Here is a 26,562-nt window from a genome sequence, read left to right as displayed (position 1 = left end):
GTTCACGGCCCTTCAGTCATTGTGGCCTCCACAGTGTCTAGTCCTGAACACACTAGGTATGTTTTACCATATGGCCTTTGCCCTGGCTCTTCCCTTACCTGCAGTGCTTTTCTGACAGGTAACCATAAGGTTTATACCCTTATCTTCTTTCCATCTTTGCCCAAGAGCCTACTCAGTGAAACCCACCCAGAATATGGAGTGTAAAACTACAACCAGCCCCCACCATCCTGCTCTATTTTCTTTCCCATAGCTGTTACTACCTTCTAGTCTTACTTATAATATTATTATAACTATTTACTGTCTCCTGTGACCTGCCATAATATAAGTTGCTTCAGAGTAGCAATTTACTTGTTTCTTTTACTCACTGGTACATTGTGAGTACCCAGAACAGTGCCTGACATGAAGAAGGCCCTTGAAAAATATTAGTTGAATAAATGAATTAATGTTTGCAATAATAGAATGTAAATATCACTTTATTTTTAATATAGGCATAAAATATAGCAATTGTATGACTGTAAATAATTTTAGCATAGCTTTTAATACAATTCTACCTTTCCCGAAATAACAATGTTTTACTCACACTATCTTTTTCAGATCTTAAAATTAGAAATTTTCTTGTTAGTTTTCTCAACTGCCCTGATGTTTGGTGGTAAGTACAGAAACCAGAATAGTACTCTCCATCACTGTCTCAATATTTTAAAGTTGTTCAGTAAAAGTATGTTTCACATTCAAGTGCAGGTAAATTTTGTGTTTTAATCATTAGCTGCTTTAAAATAGAAGACAGGGATTTCCCTGGTGGTGCACTGGTTAAGAATCTGCCTGCCAATGCAGGGGACACAGGTTCAAGCCCTGGTCCGGGAAGATCCCACATGCCGCAGAGCAACTAAGCCCGTGTGCCACAACTACTGAGCCTACACTCGCTCTAGAGAGCCCATGAGTCACAACTACTGAGCCCGCGTGCCACAACTACTTAAGCCCGCACACCTAGAGCCCATGCTCTACAAGGAGAAGCCACCACAATGAGAAGCCTGCGCACCGCAACAAAGAGTAGCCTCTGCTCACCGCAACCAGAGGAAGGCTGTTTGCAGCTACGAAGACCCAAAACAGACAAATAAATAAATAAATAAATTTACAAAAAATAAAATAGAAGATAAAACATAAGAAGAGAAATGTTAAACACGAAAGCACGTTATGATTCCAAGCATATACAGTACCTACATTTTTAAAATATTTATTTAAATTTTAAAAGCAAAAATTATGTCTTCTTCTTTTTAGAAGAAACATTTATTCTACAAATGCACATCTAACTATTATAAATACAGTTTATGGAATTTTGTCTTAATCTACATACTCTTTTAAAAGGATCATCATTGCTGCTATTCTTTGATAACTAGACTGCCTTGTTTCTGCTGCTGGAAAACTGTATTATTTTACTCTTCTTTTAGGATAAGGATATTATCTCAATGATCTATCTAATCTAAAATAAAACTATGTACACTTATTGTCTTGCTTGCCTCGGGTAGGTTATTTTGTAGCACATTCAGAAACATCTACTAAGAATGGTAGATGATGCTGACAGTTTCATTCATTTTAAGTTCCTACCACTAAATAAAAAATTGTGAACAAGCAAAAAAGCAAACGAAACAAAACAAAAAGAAACAAAAATCAAAATTCCTTATTTTTATAAGAAGCCAGGGGAAAAAAAAAAAAAAGAATATCCTCTGCCCCAGAACTATTTACCCTTCTTTTTCTCTATTTACCCAAAACATGTATTTAGAAGTTAAAAGTAAAGTCTTCCACGTTAACGTCTATAAACCCCTTTTATTTGATCTTCTTTGAGATTTCTGCAGGACTTGATATTATCAAACTTCCTTGAAATGTTCTCTTCCCTTAAATTTCCTGTCACTCAATTTCATGGTTTTCTCTTCATTTTTTGTATCTCCCTTCTTTCTCCTTTTCACACTTGACTTGCCGGACTCTTCTACAGATTACCAATGTTTATGAAACTCTCTTACTCAATTTATTCATCCTGGGCAATAACAGCCTCCTCTGATTTTTATCAGCATCTTCATGCTTATGACTTCCAAATCTGTTTTAAAAAGATCTTTCTCCTGACCTTTAGGATACCCAAACTATGAGTCAACTCCACATGGATGACCCACAGTCAACCAAATCAGCATCATCCAGGTCCACAACTCTCAGCATACACACACACACACACACACACACACACACACACTCAAACACACCAATCTGCCTCCTCTCAAATAACCCATATCACAACAAATAGCATCACACTCCACGACACTGGCACAACTAGAAAACACGGCATTACCGCTTCCTTCTTACTCTAATCCCACATGCCAAATCAACCTTCAACTCCTATCAATTCCATCTCCGAACCATTTCTGGGAAATCAATTGATTTCATTCAAGTCCGCACTGTCAGTCTCAGCCTATTTCCGGTCCTCTGTTTCTATCTCTGACCTAAACTACTAAAAGAGTCTTCTAAATGGTAAGCTAATTCCAGTACCCTATCAGCTCTGCATTCCAGCTAGATCTTACAAAGTTAGTCCCCTTTTTCATCCACTGAACTCTACCTCTAGACTTTTTTACTATGGATCTCTATTAGGGGGCTTCCTTTAAGGAGTTAAGGTAGCTGTCAATCTATAGGAAGATGCCCTTGGCTGGTGGAGAGGAATATGGGTGAAGGTATGCCTATGGCTCAAGATGGGGACAGTAATAAATATTTGGAGATCACATCCATTAGTGTATTTGTCCTATTATATTTTTCATCAATTCTTTTCCATGCCACTGCCTGAGTGTTTAAATATGGGTGGAATGCCATTCAATATTCACTCATATTACTTTGTTATAAATCATGTAGTCTCTAAGTAAAAGTGACTCTGTACTTCCTCAAGAGATTAACCTAATCTCTCCTATAAAGTGATTTTCTTAAGCTAGAAGACTTCAGTTAAAGCTGTGGCATTAAGATTCATTATTTAATTTTATTCCATTAAAATAAATTGTTCAAGCAAATCTCTTTTTCTAAAATGGAAAAATTTTTCTTTAAAACGCTTGGACTATTTTTACACAGAATTTAAAGAGCAAAAGATTTCCACTGTTATTGAAGTTCCAGGAGTAGATTATCTCAATTACAACACTCACTTAACAATTACTTGAAGTCTTGATACCTGTAGAAATAACAGAGGCGTTTACAGTCAAAAAACAAAAGCTGCACTGTGGTCAGAATAAAACACAGTCATGGAAGATCCAATCACAGCCCGTGACTTATGCAATTCCGGAGCATTAAAACTACTATTAAGTGTGTTCTGTATTTTGCCTGTGGCTCACTTAAAAAGACTAAGAGAGCCACACCAGTGTTTTCTGCTCTTCAGTGGTAAATTGGGGATGATGTAAGAGCTCTTTCCACATAATCCTGCCAAGCAAAACCAAAGTATAATACTAAGAAAAAAAAACACAATTTCTTTATGGAAAAAAAATATTATAGGATAACCTTCAGAGTAATGTATTCTTTAATTTACATCGGTATTGAAGGTAGCAGCATTCATCATCAGGAAAGCAAAACATTACCAATACATTTTAATTTATTTAACTATCCGTGATTCATTATATTGTATAGAACAAGTAATTTCAAGGGATGCAAATTATAAAAATACACAAAATAATCTTTGACTTTAAGGGGAAGAAGTTATGTGATTAAAATAGCTAGTTATCTTGAAAGGAGTTGAACAGAAAGGGAATCTTGGCCCACTCAGACACTTTTCTCTGTATAACACCCATAGATCCTGTAGCCTCAATGAGTCTCCAAAACCAGGGGGTTGGATAAAATGATCATTAAAGCCTTTCAGTTGAAAACATGTATAACTCAACCAATTACTAAATTTAAAAGCCATCTTTATGTCTATTAAGAAATGTGACTATGCACACACACACACACAAAAAGCATTTCAAGATTTATTTCTTTAAGAGAATTGAGAACATTAAATTCCCAGAGAATTCATTTTAACATACAATCAGTACATGTTCCCTATTACATCTAGGAGAGTGGTAACAGGCTGATAATCTAAAAAGGTAAAAGACAAGAAACATGTGTTTTATAAAACAAAACTTATGAGAAATGAATCATTCTAATCATAGCAGTTTAAGGACTGGATTGGATAGCACAGCTCTATGCCTATTTTGTTATTTCTGTATTTCTTTTCTTAAACAAAAATGTTTCTGAAAATAAAAATAGCTCTTTATTCTACCTGTCTTCTAAGCATTTTCTTCTCGATTGCTTTAGAGGAGACTTACTGTTGGCAAGTTTGAAAAGAGAGAAAAGAAAGGTTGATATGCCCTTCAGTAGATTTTTAAGAACCCCCTTTTCAAAGCCACCATCTCATTGATTTATCACTGCCATTTGGTGCAGAACAATTAACAGCTGAAATAAAATTGACTAATGCAGAGGCTTTAACAGATTTTCCATTTTCTTTCCTTTTCTCCCTACCTTGCATGAATCACCAAAAAATATTAAATTCACTGTCTATATTATTAGCATCTTAGAGGATTTAAAGTTTCCTTTTCTCCACTATCTGGCTTGAATAGTTAGTCTAGGCATTTTTCACTAGTACTTAGACTGTTTATGGAAAATAGAAAGGAAAGAAAATGTCTATTAGAATGTGGAAGGATTCTTTCAGCAGGGATACTGAGAAACTGAAGAAAGATACAGAAAAAAAGAAATCAAGAAAATAACAGAAATTAACCACTTACAGTTAGCATTACAAAATTCCTGTAATTTAGGAAGAAAAGACTCTCCATGGAGACTGAAAAATTGGATCTCTCAGAAAAACATAGTCTGCCACTTTCCTAAATAAAATTTGTTTGATATAGAAATTTTTAAAACCCAATTCCTCAAATCAAATAAAATTTTAAAAACTCACCCAGGACAATCCAAATACAATTGCATTGCATAAAATTAGTATCCTTCTACTAATCAACCCACCAATATTTATTAATTATCTATTACATGCTAAGTATTATGATGGGTGCTACAGGGACTACAACAAAGTAATAAAAATTGGTACCTTTTGTTCAACAAAAACCTTCAGAAAGTTATAAGTCAGTGAATCACGAATGAAAAAATAATGATAGAAAGGGTTTGATTTAGGCTTTCCAAGAAGTAGAACAATGGGTACAATGGAATGATGTAATGAATGAAAATAAAAAGCACCAGACAATTTAAAGAGAAACGAATTTAGAAGAAGAGAGATTTTGTAGAGGAAGATAAGGTAAAGCAGAGTTGGAGCTAGACATAAGAAAAACTGGAAAGCCTTAGGGACTAGACTCTTCAGCATGAGAACAACGAGGAGTTAATAAAGGTATTTTAATTGGAGAGACCCAAAGTTTTGCTTTAGAAAGATTAATACCAATATAGTGTCAGCACCCATGATTAGGTTAGGAAAAATAGAGATGCAGGGAGTCTACGTGAAACATTACAGAGAACTGAGGTTTAGGTCGCATTATGAAAAGGGCAGTAGCAGAAATAAAAACAATCAGATAAAAACTCATTTTAAAGGAGACATTCAAAGAATTCAGGAACTTGTTAGATGTAGGGGTGACGGCTGGGAAAGAGTAGGAAAAGGAATTCTGTTTTAGGTATGAGTTTAAGGTGATGTACATCAACATGGAAATTTTTAGAAGGCAGCTGGAAAGAGGGCTCAGGGCTCAAGAAAATGTATCAAAACAAAATGCAAATATGAATTAAATACATATACACACATTCAGAGAGAGGGGAGAATGCACATTCATGAGTTCAGCACCAATAAAGATGATCATAAAAAGCCCTACTTCACACCATATATATAATCACTTCCAAGATCCCTAAATACTTAAATTTTAAAGGAAAATCATAAAATGTTTAAAAGAAACACAGACAAAAATAACCTCAGAGTTGGGAAGGGTTTCTTAAAATGTTTTTCTAATCTGTACGTGAAATTTCAATAAAATCATCAACATCAAAGTTAAAATTTTGTCTACACAACTATAACAAAAGTGAAAACTTAAAGCCAAACCTGAAAAAAAACAAGTTGTTGTCAAATGATTAATATCCAGACTAAGTAATGTTTACCAATTGATAAGAAACAGATAAAATAGTAGAAAAATGGGCTAATGACATAAAAAGGCACTTGAAGAAAGTCGAAACACAAATACAAACATCTGAAAATCTTCTCAACCTCAACAATACTCAGAAAAATTCAGAAAAAGAATTGCAAATTTTGATTACAATTTTACACCCACTCCATGGAAAAGGAAATCTGAAAAATCTAAAAATACCTTTCTGAAAATCTAGCAATATCAAGTATAGTTATTTTTTTGATAAGAATATACAATAATAGAAGTGTTTGCACCATGCTGGTTGGAATGCCAATATTCAATCACTTTGGCAAACAACTTAAGGTCATCTTATCAAGTCGAAAATGTATACTCCGTATGACTTTGCCATTTCACAGCAAGAGAAGAGTGTGTACTGCTTTCACAGCAAGAGAAGAGCATGTACCTGCGCACAAAGACAGATGCACAAGAATGTATGCACATGCACAACATTTCTTTGTAACATAGCAACTAGGAAACCCAAGAGCTACCCAAATATCCAGGCAGAAAACTGGATAATTACTTTTAGCATATTCAAAACCAGAATACAATACAGCAGTGAAGAAGAATACAGCTACACAAAAAACAGATGTTACGGATATTGAATGTTGTGGGGTTGGCAGCAGCAGTTAAGTGGCCCAAGATGCACAGAGCATGATACCATTTATATAGTATCTCAAAAATATTAAAAATTTAATAAAATGTTTGTTTTAAGTAAGTCAAGGTAAGAAAAAGAAAGTCTGAATGGAAAGAGACTCTCAGAAGGGTCTGGTGATATTACTTCTGTTGATTTATGGGTACATGTACATTTGTTTTACTGTTCTTTGTATCTTGTGCATAATCATATTTTTATAAAATATTTCATTAAAATAAATATTAATAAAATAAAACTGACTAAATATTCAGAACTGCTTACATTTAGAAGAATGAGACAGAAAAAAAGACCAGAAAAGGATAAAGATGAATAAATGTTCAGAGACGTTTAAAAAAAAAAGGATAATATAGGCTTTTAGATTTAAGGAAGAAAAAGAGAGTCCAGGAATGTCAAATGTTACACAGAAGTCAAGGGGAATTGGAACGGGAAACAAATGTTAGAGACATCATCTCAAGACAGTAATTTTCAGATGCATGAAAGAGAGAACAACCAAGCTATAAGGTATGAGAACACCTTGAGAGGAACCTGAGGCAGCAAGTAACAACCACGCTCTGCAGAAGCTGGGCTGTGGAGATAGCTACGCATGGAAGTACAGCACACATTTTTTTCAGCTGGATGAAACTTTGCATGTTTGCAGAGAGAGGGGCAGGCAAGTGGGCACATGGGACATATTGGGGTGGGCCTGGAGAGAGGAACGAAAGACACAGGAGAAAGGAGGTAACTGTAGAGATTATATGTCACTTTTAAATAAATAATATTATAATCTTGGGCATTAAAAAATGATAAGGTAACTATTCCCTAAATGTCTCACTCAACAGTCAGAAAATAGTCAATAGGCTATAAATTACACCTCTGCTACAGAATGGCTTCTTAGTTCAAAGAGTTCAACTTTCTCATCATTCCTTTTAACTCACCACAAGTCCAATCCAACTGAGCACTCCCTAGACTTTTAAAATGGGTCTTATTAAAGGGTATGGCAGAGCATCACTTCTCCCACTCCCCAATTCTCCTAGCTCCTGGTCCAAGGACAAGATTGTCTCCTAAGAGGGACATTGTTTCCGTTGGGACAGGGGTGGTAGATGCTACTGGGCCTCCGGAGCAAGGCTGAAGGCAGAGAGGGGCGAGGGAATCCAGAGTCTAGGAAGAGTCAAGAGTCTCTGGGAATGACCCAAACAGTAGGGAAGTGTCAGAGACCAGATGCAGAAGCCCTGGTCTATAAGGGAGGCTCTTGGACCCTTCACAAAACAACAGCTATACAGGGATGCAGGGAGCTGCTCTGTAAAACAGCTTGAACCTCCTCCCACTGCAGGCACTGCCTCCAGACTCTCTTACATCAGAAGGTGTAATTAACTTCTCATGGCCCTAACTGTTTTGTATTGCTGAAGGAGAGAACGTGGTAACACTTAGAAATTAAAGCAATTTTGTGTTGTGATAAAAAGCCCAAGTGTCTCTCTTAATGCATATGATTCCCTCCAAATTAAAATATTCATCATTTTAGTAAATTTCTCCTTCTCCTCAAAGTTAACAAACACCATTTTTATAGAAAACTTCCCATTTGATACTAATTCACCCCCTCCAGGCAATATGATCACAAATCATGGTTTAAGTAATCTCCCTAACCACTGTCGTTTTAGTAGTGGCAATGAGATTGAAAAAATAAAATAAAAAGTTCCATTCTCTGCTTCTACAAACCAGTGTCATCCATTTATGTGACAGCTAATCGGAGATGCAAAAGTGATGGACGAGGAACAACGCTTTCTTTTTCTTTCTTTTTTTTAAAGTTAAGTGTGCTATCCCCTGTCTTGACTTAACAAGCACTATCCTCTACTAAGTTAGTTATACTCTTTATAGGCTTTTACTTGAAGAACAGGGGAAATGGATTGTGCCTGTCCTTCTGATTCCCAGTTAGCACATAAGGTAGCTGACAGATAAAAGATCTCACCGGGTGTAAAGATGATTTGTTAGGAAGGTTTACGTTTCTGAAGTGAGAAGAATGTTTCTGCAACGTGAGCGCTCTCTGAACTAGAGTGGGGTTCAAGGCTGAAATTCAATTCAGGGCATAACCTCTTGACAAGGTAGCCCACTGACTTTAAGGTAGTAGAGTGATAACTAAGAAGCAGTGGATAACTTTGCCTCCTCTATTACTTGCTTGACTTTCTTCCAAAAAGAACCCTGACCAAGGAAAATCCAAAAACAAACTCATTTAAAACTTCTGTGCCTTGGGACTTCCCTGGTGGTGCAGTGGTGAAGACTCCACGTTCCCAATGCAGGGGGCCCGGGTTCTATCCCTGGTCAGGGAATAGATCCCAACATGCATGCCAAAACTAAGAGTTCCCACGTCACAAGTGGGAAGCCTGACTGCTGCAATTAAGGAGCCAGCAAGCCGCAACTAAGGAGCCAGCGAGCCACAACTAAGACCCAGTGCAATCAAATAAATAAATAAATAATTTTTAAAATAAGTAAATAAAAAAAAATGAAACTTCTGTGCCTTATAACTCAGGCCCTTGACTCAATAACTCAGCTGGCTCCAAACTGAGAAATAAACAGCAATGAAAAAAAGCAGAAAGGACCTTTCACTGCATCACAAAGCCAGCACACTGACAATTCTCAGGGGCTAGCAACTCTGAAAAAGGAAATCTCAACGTGAACAAGGAGCTTCCAGCCGCCAATCAATAGGGCACTCCCGGTTGTATAGTGAGCGAATGCCATTTACTAACTGGGTTGTATTAAAACCAGCAGGCCCGCTTATGAACAGCAAGCCACTTTATTTTCCAGAGATCTTGGGTCATAGCATGCCCTTTTACGGCACAAGGAAACTTACTTTGTTGGCATATGTGACACAGAACTTGTCCAACTTGGAACCACTGGTACATAAAGCAAATAAAGGATTAGAAGCCACCCACTGTAGGAGATTAAGGACTTAACGGCCAGATGGAGAAGCACATCACCTGGACAGCCTTCATCCTTTATAATAAAGGAAAGTTCCCCTGCAATCCCAGTGGAAAGAATAAGCTTAAATGAACAAAATTTAGCAATTCTGTTGACAAAGGCAGAATCCTTGAATAGACATTTTTTTTCAAATGTGAGTTTGTCTGCCAAAATCTGATTACCTTTCATAATAAATAAATTTCTACCTAGCAGAAAGGGAACTAAATAACAAAAATATGCCTTGCCCCCCACAGGTCTTCATGCAAAAATGTCGAACATCACAACTTCAAGAGTCTGATTTGAACACATGGAGCTTGAATAATAGCAGTGTGGGGATAACCAGCAAATGCTGAGCTACGGTCCACCTTTGATCTGCTGAGCTTAGCCTTAAAAAGAATGACTTTTTAAAATCATCACTGTCATCACGCTGCTCTGCTGATTAGACTTTTCTGAGTGGCCCACAGTTAGGAGTCAAATTAACAAACCAATCTCACCACCTGGATTTGGAAACTTCTGAATAATAGGGTCCAACCGATTCAACATCATCTGTCACTCCTCTTCATGTCAAAACCCTCCACTTCAGCCAGACCAGTGTGGCTGTCCCTTCACACAATATGATCATTCTCATTTCTGACAGCAGAGGGCACTATCTATGGCTTGCAATGAGGAAACCTAAACCCCTTTTTACTCCTGCTTTTGCATACGCAGATCCCACTCCATTTTTGTCTGACCACAGGGCCTGTGTGTTGCTTCCTTCTTGGAGCTCCTTTAATAGCATTGTTTTCTTCACTCCTTTGGCCATTTAATTAAATAACAATACAAGACCGCCAATATGGAAGTTTCATCTCCCTCAGAAGATTTTTTCCCCATTGTTTTATTATGGCATTTTCAAATATATATAAAATTAGAGATAACTGTATAACAGAACCCCATTTAACCATCACCTACCACCAAACTTGTCAACACACGGCCAGTTTCCTGACTGGACTCTATATTCCCTAAAGAAAGGTATGAAATTGTTTTCATACTTGTTTGTTTTCTTCCAGAGCCTAGATTAGTGCCAAGCATGTAGTAACAACTCAATAAATACTTGGTTATGGAAAGGAACTGAAATCCAATCCACTAAAGTTCTGAGCTGGCCCTTAAGTGTTCAGCTTACTTCATCCAATCAATTCTTGACAGACAAACAGTAAAAATATTCAATGTTTTTAAAGAAATATTAGCAAATAATAATAAGGAAAAACTTCCTGAGATACTGCATGGAAGTGAAATAACTATAACCTTACCCTTATCCCATCACTTAATATTTAATCAGCAAATCAAATTTTCTTTTGAGACAGAGACTGAAAAATCATTATCAATAAACAAACAGACAACCTGATACATAAGAGAGGAACTAGAATTTACCTTTAGGGGACCTAACTCAATTCTACTAGCAACATGACCTTAAATAAGTCACTTATCCTCTCTCAGTCCTTATCTCTAAAATAAAAATAGTTCTCCTTTTCCTAATGACCTCAAAATGCTACTGTGAAGATGAATTTTTTTTTTTTAATTTGTCAAACTGCTTTCAAAATACAAAGCACCACATAAATATTAACACTGTCTTTATGGCACACCCAGTCCCTTTTCAAAGAGGTTCTATAATCCACTTGGGGGCACAAAACATAAAACTCTCTGAAATATTACAAGCTAAATGTCTAAATAGCAATGTAAGCAATACAGATATAAGGAGAAGTGAAGTGACTAACAAATGCTTCATGGTAGAAGTGGGCATAACGTTGGGTCTTAAAGGATTAATAGAACCTGGGCGAGGCAAAGAAAGAAACAAAGGCATTTTAGAAGGTATATATATAGTATATAATATATATTATATAATACTTATATATAAGGTATACATATTATATATAAGGTACATAGTATACATATTTATATATTAAGGTATATATATATATAAACATGATATATATATATATATATATATATATATATCATGTTTACATTCACATACACACGCAAAGTGCCCAAAGAACAATTAGAGCATCTCGCAGTTTGACTAAAGCAGAGGGTGCCTGTAAAAAAATAATGGAAAGAGATTGGAGCAGTTGACTGAGGCTAAATTATGAAGGACCTCAAATGAAGGCTAAACATTTTGACTTTAAAGGAAACACTGGCAAACTCTGAGGAGGTCAATATCAGCAAAACAGCATCCCCCCAAAAGTAACTGATTTATAATAGAACTGAAGGCAAGGGAAACAGGGAACTGTTACCATTAAGAGGGGACACAAGCAGAGCTATGACTGGAGAGTAAGCAGTGAAAAGACTAAAGAAGAATATATATTTGGAACATTTCCAAGATGAGACCAAAAATGAGTAAATAGAATCCCTTTATAAAAATCTTTTTAGAAGTGTTGAAAGTCTTTCCTTGGATGACAAAGCTCCAATAACTAGAACCTGCCCGTCTCATCCTAGAAAAGGTCTCCTTTGACCACTCCTCCACCTGTCCTCTGTCCCTCCACGATGCCAATCTCCCCAAATTTAGGGCCTTGAATTAGCTGTCTGCTCTGTTTCTGCTGCATTTCCCTGATCTTTGTGTGCCTGGGTCCCTTTTGCCATTCAGCTCTCCAGGTGAAAATAACTTTCTCCAATAGTTTTTCCTGAACCACCTGGTCCAAGATCGTTTCCAGAACTCTAATTCTCACATTATTCTATTTTAATTTTTTAGCACTTATTGCATTCTGATATTTTGCTCATTTATTTATCTATCTGTTTCCCCCCCACTCCCACCCCTAGAGTAGAACTCCTGGGAGAATAGGAACCTTGAGATTTATTCAGAACTGTATATCCCCAGCAGCCAGAATAGTGCTTGGCATAGATTAGGTTGCTTTGATAAATACTTGCGAAAGGGATAAATTAATGAGTGATTCATAGTGACATACAGAGAGAAAGTCAATGTTGTTGTTGCTATTCCAGGGCCCCTACCTTCTTCAGGCTTGGATATTCTACTTCCCTAACATGTTGTGACAGAATCCCAAATCTTTTCAATTCTATCTCTTTTTCACTTTGCTAGCTTTAGTTGGTACCTTTCATTTGTAAATAAGAGCTTTAAAGAGAATACTTTGAGGGTTTCCCTGGTGGCGCCGTGGTTGAGAGTCCACCTGCCGATGCAGGGGACACGGGTTCATGCCCCAGTCCGGGAAGATCCCACATGCCGCGGAGCAGCTGGGCCCGTGAGCCATGGCCGCTGAGCCTGTGCGTCTGGAGCCTGTGCTACGCACCGGGAGAGGCCACAACAGTGAGAGGCCTGCGTACCGCAAAAAAAAAAAAAAAAAAAAAAAGAGAATACTTTGAGGCTTTCATTACCTCATAAAACACATGTATAATTAGTAGACTAGCTATCATCCCATATTGTAGGGACTGAAACTCAAAAGGTCACACAAAAGAGTCACTCAGTGAACAAGGACGTGATGATCAATGGACCTGGGATTGAACACAGACCAAAAGCCTTCTAATTTAAACCTTTACCCAATATATAAAATGACCTCAACTTTATTCTCTACCAACATAAAAAAATGAGACCATCTACTTCTACTTCTCATGCAGCATATCACAAAACCTAATGTTATAGACATACTCAAAAAATAGTTATTTGGTTATGTATTTATTTGTTTGCTTGTAACTACCCCTCCCCAAAGGAAGTGGGTGGATAATACGAGGGGAAAACATAAAAGAAAAAGAAAACAAACAGAAACCAAAACAAAAACAGGACAGAAATTCACTCTGATATTTATGGGGCTAAACTGACTTCATTCTTTCGTAAGTTTAACATACTGAATTTCACAACCAAACCAAAAGTGTCCTTTAATAAACAATAACCCAGAGAATCGCTGTATCTGTTCCCAGGCATTATATTTGTGCTGCTTTTGCAAAACTCCAGGATCTAAAGATGTTTAAGTTTGAACCAATCTTTGATCTCTAGGTGCTAGAAATTTTCCATTCTCTATTACTTTATTGAATTATTACTTGGTATAAATTTATGGCTATACACCTTATTTTTTTATTTTTGACAATATTTTATTAAATACATAAAATAATTTTAATCAATATATAGGGTAATACAAAATAACTCACTCAAAAATTTAAATTCCTGGGGCTTCCCTGGTGGCGCAGTGGTTGAGAATCTGCCTGCTAATGCAGGGGACACGGGTTCGAGCCCTGGTCTGGGAAGATCCCACATGCCACGGAACAACTGGGCCTGTGAGCCATAACTACTGAGCCTGCACGTCTGGAGCCTGTGCTCCGCAACAAGAGAGGCCCCGATAGTGAGAGGCCCGTGCACCGCGATGAAGAGTGGCCCCCGCTTGCCACAACTAGAGAAAGCCCTCGCACAGAAACGAAGACCCAACACAGCCCTAAATAAATTTAAAAATAAATTTTAAAAAAATTAAAATTCCTCAAATTAAGTTAACTCAGTCAATAAATGTATTTGTTTATAATCTGGGTGTCCAGTCATATAGATGTTTTTAAAATATAAGAATGTAAATATAATGTATACATCTTATTTTTAAGCATAAAATGAGAATTGATTTACTGCTTCCAGAAAGCTGAGAAGAATGATTTTTTTCAAAGATCATTCAAAGAATATTAAGGATCTAAATCTCATCAAGGAATTCCAGTGGTGTGCGCAGTGGTTATTTATGTAACTAAATGCAGAAATAACATGTAGCAGCTAGTTTTATAATGACAGCTTTAAAAATACCTTTTGAAAATCAAAACAGCTAAAATTAACCATAATGTCCACTAGATTACATAAGTGGATGTTTTAATTTACAGTGTCCAAAGTTTGCTTTCCTTTAAATTCCAACTTTTATTACTAACAACAGAATAATCAAAAGGAATAGTACAAATATGTCTGACATTTCCTTTATATTTCCTCCCTACCATACTCTTTCAATTGAAAAGCTTATGCTAAAATAGATAATTACAACCTTTCCTTTTTCCATTATGTTCTAAGAATGGAAACTGAAATCACCACAGCAGAAAAGTTAAATTTTAGATAAAAACATAATGTCACCCAGCTTAGTTTTGTTTTTCCCTTGAGGAAGCGATATTTTGTTACACACCACGTACAACCTAAAATAAAGAAAAATCAGTCTTTGACATGGAAATGGACAAAGAGGTCGCATAGAAATTTAGATTGTACAGAAAATTAAAAGCCCCTGGCGGGGGCGGGGGGGAGAATTCCAATTAACCATCAAAGTCAGCAGACAAAAATCACTGAACAAGGAATTGATTTTAAATTGTTATCTATATTTTTCTCATTGATATGGTATTGCATTAATAAATGGTACAGCATTGTCAGATTAAACGGATTAGAAGGAAATGGTTCTTACATTTTTGTGTGTTTGGCTAGGAATCCTACCCCAGTAGTATACATTTTTTTTTTCATCTTGGTATATGAAGACCAGCCCATTAATGTATGTAATTAATGGATACTGAGGTATGGAAAACAAGGAATTAGTAGTGTGTTAATTTGGATTCAACAAGCTGGGCTGAACGCAAGTGAGTGAGCAAGCGAGGTACAGAGGTACGGGCATCTCTTCCACTCTTTGGAGCATCTGTCTTCCCCAGTCCCCTTGGATGAAATAAACTCCTAAGAAAAAGTCATAAGCTGAACAAACACTGCCTAACTCTGCTTACTGCTCATTATTTTTCAATCTGCTATTAAAAGGGAAGTGCATTAATTTCATGGAAATATTTCTCAAAAGAATTAGTGAAGGGGGGCTTCCCTGGTGGCAGAGTGGTGGAGAGTCTGCCTGCCGATTCAGGGGACATGGGTTCGTGCCCCGGTCCGGGAAGATCCCACATGCCGCGGAGCGGCTAGGCCCGTGTGCCATGGCCGCTGAGCCTGCGCGTCCGGAGCCTGTGCTCCGCAACGGGAGAGGCCACAACAGTGAGAGGCCCGCGTACCGCAAAAAAAAAAAAAAAAAAGAATTAGTGAAGGGACACTTGACAGCTCCTGCTACACTAAATGAAAACAGGTATGATTTAGTAGAATAACAACAGACTTCTGTCATCTGCTTGCAATAATTATTGTGTTAACAGGACTCTTTTTTTCATTCGTTTACATTTGTTTACACACTGTAAGTTTCATCAATGAATCAATGCAAACAGAGTCCAAAGGAACTTTTGTTTTATAATAAAAGCAAATCACCGTCGGGAAACAGAGAGAAGTCATCCTCATAGGATGATAAGTTTTAAGAAAACAATGACCATAATAACGTGAAAGTTTTTTCAATCCTATTTGGAGTACTTTAAATGAAACAAATAAGGAAACATTAAGAGTAAAAATGAGCAGCAAAAAGCTGTTTTGTTAACAGCCTATCAAACAGAAGGTATGGTGCCAGTGTAAAAATGAGCCAAAATGCCCATGTTAGGCAATTACTGTTACCAGAACTAAAATAAGCCTACTTAGTTGTGAAGTTAGTTAACTTCAGATGTCACTGATATGGCTAAATTCCAAAATTTTAAAAGCAAGGTTAAATTAGTCAAGAGGAAAAGGGGAATAATTTCAACCACTTAAGAACCAGCAACTTGGTCCATGTATGAAGATAAGAAACAGTCACTTAGCACTTGATCAAATATTAAAACAAAGTAAAGATGACATATATGGAAGTATCCAGTTCAGTGTCTTATGCATGGTAGACACTCAACAAATTATCCTTCCTTCCTTTCCTTCTACTCCCTTCAGTCATTGACGCATTCTATTACAGTCCTATTTACATTTTCAGGTATATAGCTTTGTCTTCTCCCTGCAACTGGACTGAAAAATATTAATTGTTTCATTCACAGATAGATACGTATACTTTTAATTCTGCCATATGTCTCACATGTGCTATCTACAAACATGTGTTGAGAGGTGGGATTGACTGAAAGGTCAACAAAGATGTGACATGATATATTAGGATGCTTTGGGCCGCATAGGAGAATACTCAACTAAAAGTTGCTTTGAAAGTTATTATTGTTATTGCTATTGTTGCTGGTGTTATTATTTTGTCTGAGAGTAGAACCCTGGCTCCTTCCATACTTTCCTCTGTTACCCTCAGTTATCTTCTTCCTCAGAGTTACAAAATAACTGCCATAGTGCCAAGCATCATGTTCTCATGCAACAACATGTATCTCTTTTTTAATTAGGGAATAACACCTTTCCCAGAAGTCTCCCAGCTGACTTTCCATCATAACTCATTGGCCAGAGCTGGTCACATGACCACTGCTACCTGCAAAGTAAGTTGGGAAAGTAAGTAAGGTGGGAGGGTACCTAGCCAACGTGGAAAGAAGTGAGTAGAATGACTATTCAACAGGAAATTAATAATATCTGCAATATTGTCATATGAGATAATGAGCCAGAGTCATTTATAATGGTTACAAATGAAGTTACAGCTATAAGATATACCTAGTGGTATGCACTGAATTGTATCCACTCCCACCAAATTCATGTGTTGAAGTCCTAATCACCAATGTGACTGTATTTGGAGATTGGGCCTGTAGGGGGTAATTAAGGTTAAGTGAGGTCAAAAGTGTGGGACCCTAATCCAATAGGCCTGGTGCCCTTATAAGAAAAGGATGAGACACCAGAGCTCTCTCTGTTCATTATGTGAGGACACAGGGAGAAGGTAGCCTTTTGCAAGCCAGAAAGAGAGCTCTCGCCAGGAAACAAATAGACCAACTCTTTGATCTTTGGCCTTCACACCATGAGAGAAATAAATTTCTGTTGTTTAAGCCACTCAGTCTATAGTATTTTGTTATGGTAGCTCAAGCAGACTAGGAAAGAAAATCCATCTACAAAAGAAAAATCTTGCCACCCTCCTCTCTTCAGTGGGGCTCTACATGGTTGGATGAAGAGCAGTAAAAATTGGGAGCATTCCAAGAGCTATGGCACAGGAGTGATATCCTCTTTCCTCACTCTTTGCATGGATGGTTCATGAGCATGCTCTAACTTCAGCTCCATCCTTCGAGATCAATCTTTTAGAGACTTTTTATTTAAGTAAACAGTCATTTGGTTTAAATCCCAATCTTCTTGGATCCAAAGCAGTAGTATCTCTGGAGTGTAACAAACATTCCATTGCCAAAATATCAGTGCAATGCATGTTAACATAAACTTTTAAAAAGGAGACAAAAACAAAAGACCCCATGCTTGTCCAGTTCTTACATTTTTTTAAACCAGTGAAAAATGTTAAGAAGAAAATGGGTGGCAAAAGTTCAGCATTTATTTCTCAGTGAATTAGGAGGTGAAGAAAAAAAAAAGGCATATTCAGCTATATTATCACTTTCCAATTTCAGGCCAAACCCCTGTAGTTTTCATCACACAACGTTTTTGTGATTAATGATGTGCACCCAGTTAATGGAAACCAGCAGTTTAGGTTTCCACTAATAGTTTTGGAAGTTATGTCTGCCTGCCTCATTTGGTAACAACCTCACTGTTCAGTAAGAAACTAATGGATTTAATCCAAGAGCAGAATTTTAGTTTTACACATACGAGACAGGTCAGATTTCCAGAGTGGAGAAAATAACACTTTTAGGGGTATGCTGATCTTCAGTTGAAATTTAACACTGAGATAATAACTCATAATGTTTGGGTTGCTGTTTTTTTTTTTCTTTTTACTTCTGTTTAGAGCAATTAAAAAATTTACAGTACTTACTTAAGGCCTATAAAAACAGGAAGAATTAGCAACGTGTAACCATGGCAAATAAAATACATGTAATATGATACTTTCTATAATTAGTATACTGAGCTAAAAAGACATCTATTGCTTTTGAAGACACAGGTGAGAAACAGTTCCTTATATATTAGTTGTATCATTGCGATGCTTATGTCATAAATGCAATTTACATTTGCTTGTTGTGTTTCACTATAGAAAGTGTCCATTCCAAATAATGGTGGTTTAACAAAAACAATGAGGTACGGTGGAAAGCAAACTAATCTAGGAATAGAGAAATCAAGCAACAAGAATTATAGTCCCATTTCTGCCTCAAATTACTTTGGAAACAAGTCTTTTGTTTTCATTTTCCCCACTACATTTTAGATCTGCCCCTCTTAAGTCATTTAATAATGCAACATTGTTTCAAAGTTTTATCTACATATATCTCACCTTCCCATTTGGACTAGGCTCCTTAAAGGCAGACCCTACATCTGATTTACATTTTTATCTTCTACAGGGCCAAGCTAGACTGTAAGCTTCAAGAGAAGAAGGACTTTACCTGTATATCCCCAGAGGTTAGCATGGTGTGACCTCATGCTAATAATGTGCCAAAAAATCAGATGTTTTAATAAACAAAAAACCTAAGAAAAAGAGAGTAGGGATGGGGAGGAATGAATAGGTGGAACACACAAGACTTTTAGGGCAGTAAAAATACTCTGATTCTGTAATGATGAATACATGTCATTATACATTTGTCTAAACTCAGAATGTACAACACCAAGAGTGAACCCTAAAATTAACTACAGACTTTGAGTGATTATGATGTGTCAAGACAGGTTCATCTATTGTACCAAATAGAGGTTCTTCTGTTGTACCTCTCTGGTGGGAGATGTTGATAATGGGGGCAGCTATATATGTGTGGGAACTGGGGGTATATGGGGAAATCTCTGTACCTTCCTCTCGAATTTGCTGTGAACCTAAAACTGCTCTAAAAAAAAACTGTGTTCAAAAAGAAAAGAATAGTATGCTTTCACAATAGAAGAAAATGCTGAGCACTTATTAAATCCAATAGAGTTCACAATCTTTTTGTTCACTCATCATAACGTCAACCTAATTTATGGTAAACCTCTACTATGTGTCAGATACTTTTCTAAACACTGTGTATTAATTCAGTACTTAGAACAACCCAGTGAGGTAGGTACTGCTGTGATCCTCATTTTTCAGATGAGGAAACTGCAGTCAAAGAGATTAAGGAATATTCCCCAGGCTGCACATCCGCTAAATAGTAGAGTCAACATTTGCCCAGGAAGGGCTGGTCCCAGAGACAAGGACCCTTATCCTGATCTTCCAGGTAACCAAAATTCATTATTCAGAAAATCATTTTTGCCTTCATTTCACAATTTCACGTATTTTTTTTTCAAATCAGAGGTTAAGTTTCTTGGGGTTAAAAACTGGCATCTCCTCATTATTGAATAGTCCACAGCTTAAGTAATTAAATTACCACATCAATCTTCTCTTTAGTCATCTGCTAACATGGAATCTCTGGGAAGGGAAAATCACACCAAAGGTGTGCTATATCTTTTTCAGATATTTAGTTCAACAGGAAAATGGAAAAGAGAAGAGTTACTTGTAAGGAGTATTTTGCTTTCACTCCCAGGATCACGGTTTTTATACAAAAGTTATCCTATACTAATTAAAGGTAGGAGCTCTCTCAGCCTATTTTCTGTTTGATTGCTTCTGTTGTTATTGCTAAAGTTGGGTGAAAAGGGGTTGTACCAAAGGGGTGGTCAGATAAGGAATGGCTCAAGCAAAGAAGAGAAAGGAGTCTTCACTAGACACACAAAAGAAAAATGCGAAGTTAAAAAAACAAGGTTAAAGAACAAGTTTGAAGAGTGTAAGATCTCTGGAGAAGAGAAGCTGAGTAAACTGTGGAACCAAGGAAAACAATTTCTATGAATATCATAACTCTATTTAATCTAGAGTCTGAGAATATTAAAAATATGCAGTGTTTCTTTAAGAATGAAAGAGTAGGCTTATAACATGGCTCATTGCAATGGCTATATTTTAATTTTTAAAAATCCATAAAGAGTCTGCATTAAGCAATAGTCAAAAGTTTTTCATGCTATTTCCTAATAGCAAAAATGCTACATTAATATAGTTGTTTCTAATTAACTGATATACAGATACCACTAGGTATCTAAATGACAAAATCGATGAAAACATCAATCAAGTAATTTATTGAGCACTAAGCACATGAATAAAAAATATTCTGCTCTGTTATTTGCTCTCATTGATTGTTAAGTTTTGCAAGTTAAGGAAAAGGATGTGGAAGCAAAGTAATCACTTAAGAAATGACCTATTGCTCAAATTTCAGTCTGCAACAAAGAGACATTTACCCACAGGTTCTATGTATTTAGCAATCATTTTCTCGAACAAAAGATTTCCAAAATGATCTCACTAGCCAGGCTGAAACTTGCACAGGTTCCTTTTGCACTGTTTGCTTTAAAATACCACAGGTACAAGTAACCTAGGCAGCTGTGTCATGCAAAATGAGACTGAACAAAGAAGCGTTCATCCAGCTCTTGGTACTATAACTCAACATTAAAATTAACATTCCAGAAATCTGTGCCGTAAGAAAATGTTATTGGGGGGGTGAGGGAGGGATGGACTGGGAGTCCGAGGTTAGCAGATGCAAACTATTACACGTAGAATGGATAAACAAGGTTCTAATGCATATAGCACAGGGAACTATATTCAATATCCTGTGACAAACAATAATGGAACAGAATATAAAAAAGAATGTATATATGTATATATAACTGAATCACTTTGCTGTACAGCAGAAATTAACACAACATTGTAAATCAACTATACTTCAATAAAAAATAATAAAATAAAATAGAAACTACAATTTGGTAAAAAAAGAAAATGTTATTAATATCAGTGATTCAAAGATAGATCTTAGCAAAAAAATAGGAAAAAGTAATTACATGTATGCCATTTCTTAGTTACAAAGGATCAGCCGTATGATACCACAGATACATTATTTGCTGGATTTATCAAAATCTACTTCTATAGGTTTTATTTTCAAAGATGCAACTAACAATTTGATTCTTTAATGTACCATCTATGCAGGTAGCAAACAACAAACAGGGTTGAATATATGCAACCTTACTCCAGAACCCAAATTTTTAATAATTTTGCTAGATTTGTTATCTGAGCTTTAATTTAGTTTAAGGAGGCTGAATCTGTGGACAGTTTTATTTTGCTGAATCAGAGCTTTTTCTTTTTAGTGTTATGTTAAGCTCCAATAGCAGATTCTAAAGAAATCAGTATGATGATAATGTGCTGTAAGGGTGACACAGCAATGACAGTTATCAACCCACTGTTGTCATAGATGCGCCCGTTAATCTTGCTTCAGTGCTTTAGCATTAGTTTCACACACTTCTACCCACTCACCTACCACATAAGCAGCCCGCCCAGAGCTATGCACCCTGAAGAAGCAGATGGCTCTCCAGGACTGAAGAGAAACATCTTTCTGTTCAGGAATAATGGAATCAACCAGTACCTAATAAAAATCCATTGAAATCTTCATAGACACATAACCCTGAATGGAGAACCTTACCTGTATGAAGAGACTTCTAATAAAATAAAAAATCAACTCAAAACAAAGCAATTAAAAGAATGCATTGATTTCCTCTCCCCTCTTCCCAGGAATAAAGATAAGCCTAACATGCTTTTTTAAAGAGCAGAAATAAAACTATTAGCTTATAAATTACTCACCGACAATAATAAAAAATATACCTTTACATAAACTCATTCCCATTAGGTTCTATAATAAGCTACGAACAGGCAAATCTTTTAAAAGTTTAAATTTCAAGATCTAACACAGAAGTGAACTTTCAGAAGAGGTAACTTTCTGTTACCAGGTCCTGAACCTTACAATGAAGATTACTGAACAACTTTCCAAACTGGTAAATGGACTTCTTTGGTTCAACCATATAAACTCTGTCACACAAATCACAATGTAGGTATTGACACTATTCATTGTCTGGTTTACTCATAATTAAATCAAATGTTTCTGGGGGGGAAAAAGGATCCAAAGACATGTGGACAACTTTTTTTGTTGCTTGCTTATTTTTTTTTTATAGTTGAGGCTGGAGAAGCCATGATAGGCCATGTAAGGGAGACTTATGAGTAATAATAAGTAATTAGAGGCAGTCAAGTGGCAGTGGGATGGAATGAAGCATTCACTTCATCACTAGAATGAAGACTCTAAACTCTTACTGAAATTCTTCAGTGCTACCTTTAAGTCAAAACTGTCCCCCACTCAAGTCTTGGTGAGGTTTTGTTTGCCTATTTTTATACTCCATGTAATTGACAAAAATATTTTAAAATTACTGAAAATGCCTCCCCCTTAGATAACATATTTCATGAAACACTATTTCATGTTTATTTTTCAAATGTTATCTTCAAGAAGCCAGTAAACCAATCCAGTCTGAATCGTACACTCAACTCAAAAAGCCTATTTCTTCCTGAACAGAGACATAGAAATATTTCTGTCAATAAGCAGCTCTTTGCCAAACAACCAACAAATTTTGTACCTAAACTACATTTTTCCATATGTTGAAATATTTTCCCTACTTTGAAGACTTTGTGCCAATGTAGTCAAACATTTCCTCAAGCATAACACTGGAGGAGAGCTAAAGAAACAATCTCTCATTCCTATGGGGCTAGTATTTACCTCTAAGTATTACATACACAGTGAGATCCAATGACATCAAAGCGTGAACCAGAAAAGAACAGGTGATTACCTGATATTCATTGGGCCAAAAGGTGCTCACTGCTAGCTCAGCCCGAAGCCAGTCTCTACCCGTGAATCCAGTCACATTCCATATTGGATTGGCAAGAGGTCCTTTATTCACCCTAACCAATATGTTCAAAGTGCCAGGATTCAACCCTTTCTGGCTGTATAATAGGTAACTAAAGTCGATACAGTGAGTGTCGTTCTCCTTCATTGTAGGCAGCTGAAGTCTGGCTTTTTCTCCAGGGTCATGATCTGAAGAATCCACTATCATATAGGAACCTGAAATGACATTACATAAAATAAAGCTAAATAGATATATAAGCAAAAGGGGAAATATAATAATAGAAAGAAAGCTAAAATACTAATCTATTCTGAGTATCAAATTTAATTTTAAAAGACTATCTTCCAGAACAGAGGTATAAAAAGGTATCAAACAAGTAGGTAGATGAATTGAATTTATAGTGGGTAACAGACATTGTTCAAAGTACATAACATGTACAAATTCATTTACTCTTCACAACATGTTATTATTCCTATTTTACAAATTAGGAAATTGATGCACAATTAGTAACTTATTCTAAGTCAAAAAGACCATGTAGAGCCTGGTTCAAGTCCAGATCCCACTCTAAATAATCTCTAGTCTTGCTAAACAAAGGTCTTTTATCAAACCAACAAAATAAATAAACAAACAAAAGAAATATGTTATTGGCCTGGTTTACATAGGGAGTGTATTTTTCCTTTTCCCCATTCATAATACTAATGTAGAGAGGGGCTAAGAGTGCAGGCACTGGAATCATTTCTGATTTCAGATCCCAAGATTATCATTTATGCAAGTTGTGTGACCTTCTGCAATGGACTAGAACTCTGGACTTGTTCGGGGAATATGGATACTTTGCAGTGTAAGTGTGAGGACTGAAGTTTAACATGCCAAAACTTCTAGAGCTGAGACTCTGACACACAGTAGATTCACCTACTTGAAGTCTCCTCCTAACCTGTCAGCTAATCACCATTGCTATTGTCCCCAATTCAGTAATAGTCCCTAAGCTCTTCTAGAGCTGCAAGAAATCTGGTTTGAAAATCACTAATCTACTCCACTACCTTTGGCTTAAACATTCATTGGTAATCTATCATGAGGAGGCAAAGAACATAAAGTCTCAACCTCCCAATTCCTCATAGTTCCACCCCCAAACACACACTCCTTGCATGACAGGCAAAGTCATATAGTGCTAAGTATACATTAGCTGCTGATATTAGTCCTAGGACCTCTTCAGAAAAACAACCAGTTTTTCTCATGTCCCTTTGGATTTTAACAAAGACATGTATCACAAAAATGTAACTATTTACATTTTAAGTAATGACACCCATTTATCACACTTAAGGTAGAACACAAATTTTATTGTAAAATATCTTTCCCCAGGGTGTAATTTTAACCAAAATGTATTAGATGTAGTGTTACAGAACCCAGTGTTACAGAACCAACTGTTACACTTGGACCTCTCTTACGGATGAACTTGAAGAATTTTAATCAACCCTCTGTGTCTCCTCCTTAAAACACAGTAACTGTTGTCATGACACACTAAACACTCATTGACTACCCATCTAACTAGTTCAATTAACCCCCAACAGCAAGTTCAAATCACAGCAGATAAGAGGGCTTCAACTACTTATGAAACCGAAATTTCAAATTTTACTAATTCCTGGTCAGTGGTACTTTATAGTTCAGAACTTCTGTGAAGATTTCATGTGATAACACTGTCAGTTACCAAGCCAAGTACAGAATAAACTTACTATAGGGATAGTAATTGACATTACTTTCACTTCCTTTTTCCCAGTACTCATCTTCTCTTGTAACCTGGAATTCTTTTCTTTTCTCCTTTGTTCTCCCCTGATTCTCGCAGATTGCACATTAACAGAATAAAATGGCCATGTATATTTTGAAGAAATTATGTCTTTCTCTTTTAAATAGGATATCCTGGATCCCAGCACAATTTATAGAAGCAGGATGTTTCTATTCTTGGTTATACTCACATTCTGAAGTCCATGGCTGAATTGCAGAGATGTCATTCATATTTACCACAGCAGAACAGATCAATTATGGTTATGGCTTTTAAGTAGGACCAGCCCTGAGATCTTGGGTAAGTTACTTCGTGTTATTGGGCCTCAGCTTCTTCACAAACCTAGTGACCTATTTCTCCATGCTATTACAACTTTTTTCACCGACATATTATGGTAGTAGTGGGTTTTAATTATTTTTATAAGTCTGCATCAATTATGGCTTCTGATTGTCAATTTTAAAGTAGTGCTCTCTAAATGATTTACAGGCTTTCAAATAGTTATTTTCTTCCATTGTAAAATAAACTTTGAAATAAAATGTTTTGTCTCACATTTTAATTATATAGTATGATATTTACCATTAAGACCATTTAGCAATTTTCAGCCAGTTGCACTTTTAAGCTACAATAATTTTCTTATTAAGAAAATGGGATCAGCAAAGTAAATTAATTTGTAGGAATTATCAATTTGATCATTAGAAAGACAAAAGCCACAAAATAAAACCTTGTCCAAACTACTTCAGCACTTCAAGGGCATTTGGTGCAAGTTAAATAAAATTTTAGAAGTGCTGATATTTTATTTCTATAGAGTGTTTCTGCTAAATGGGCTTCTTTCAATGCAGCCTGACTATTGCTACATTTTCTGAGTGCTATGCAATAATATGTATTTATTTCACAGTTCCAGAAAGGAAGAAGCACCAGCATCAAAAAGCCGTCTAAATCCTTCTGCCATCTGACTTCAAAGAGTGGCAATTTACCCCCTAGGAACCATGAAGGTAGCTGCCTGTTTGACACAAGATTCCCTTCCATCATCCCAAACATAGAGAACACTATGCTATTCTTATCAACTTCTAAAAATTACTTCCACAGACTCCCAGAATAACTGGCTACCAACCAGAAGAGTCAAGCAAGTGTGTAATACGTACTTCCTTCATTCTTTTTGTTATAATTTAAGCTTATTTACTATTGTTTTGTTATCAGCTAACTAATCCCTTAGATTTCTGATGAGTTTAGTTCTATTCAGTTGTAATTTAGCTACCTCAAGGCTTAATAATGAAACATCTGTGTGCACACACATATAACGTACTAATTTTTATCAATGAAACTTCTTTAGTGTGGCCTTACAAATATTCCTTACAGTCTCTTGAACAATAGAGTTCTCAAATATATCATTTAAGACAGAGGAGAAAAATGTAAATGGTTATAATTTTTTTAAAGTGTAACCTTCCTGTAAAGTAATTTGCCAATGAGAATCAAAAACCTTTATAAA

General features: G+C 36.3%; 1 protein-coding gene across 13 annotated transcripts in view; it reads right to left on the bottom strand.

Moving 5' to 3' along the window:
* Nucleotides 1–26,562, bottom strand: part of PTPRK (protein tyrosine phosphatase receptor type K) — a 566,337-nt gene that overhangs the window by 331,209 nt on the left and 208,566 nt on the right. For all 13 annotated transcript variants that reach the window (XM_067702150.1, XM_067702139.1, XM_067702144.1 and 10 more), the window contains exon 3: nt 23,249–23,520. In XM_067702150.1, the coding sequence (XP_067558251.1) occupies nt 23,249–23,520 (272 nt within the window). The remainder of the gene's footprint in view (nt 1–23,248; nt 23,521–26,562) is intronic.

The sequence above is a fragment of the Pseudorca crassidens genome, chromosome 13 (assembly GCF_039906515.1).
Source record: "Pseudorca crassidens isolate mPseCra1 chromosome 13, mPseCra1.hap1, whole genome shotgun sequence".
Lineage (NCBI taxonomy): Eukaryota > Metazoa > Chordata > Mammalia > Artiodactyla > Delphinidae > Pseudorca > Pseudorca crassidens.
Note: the sequence above shows the minus strand (reverse complement) of the source record. Positions and strands in the feature narration are given on the sequence as shown.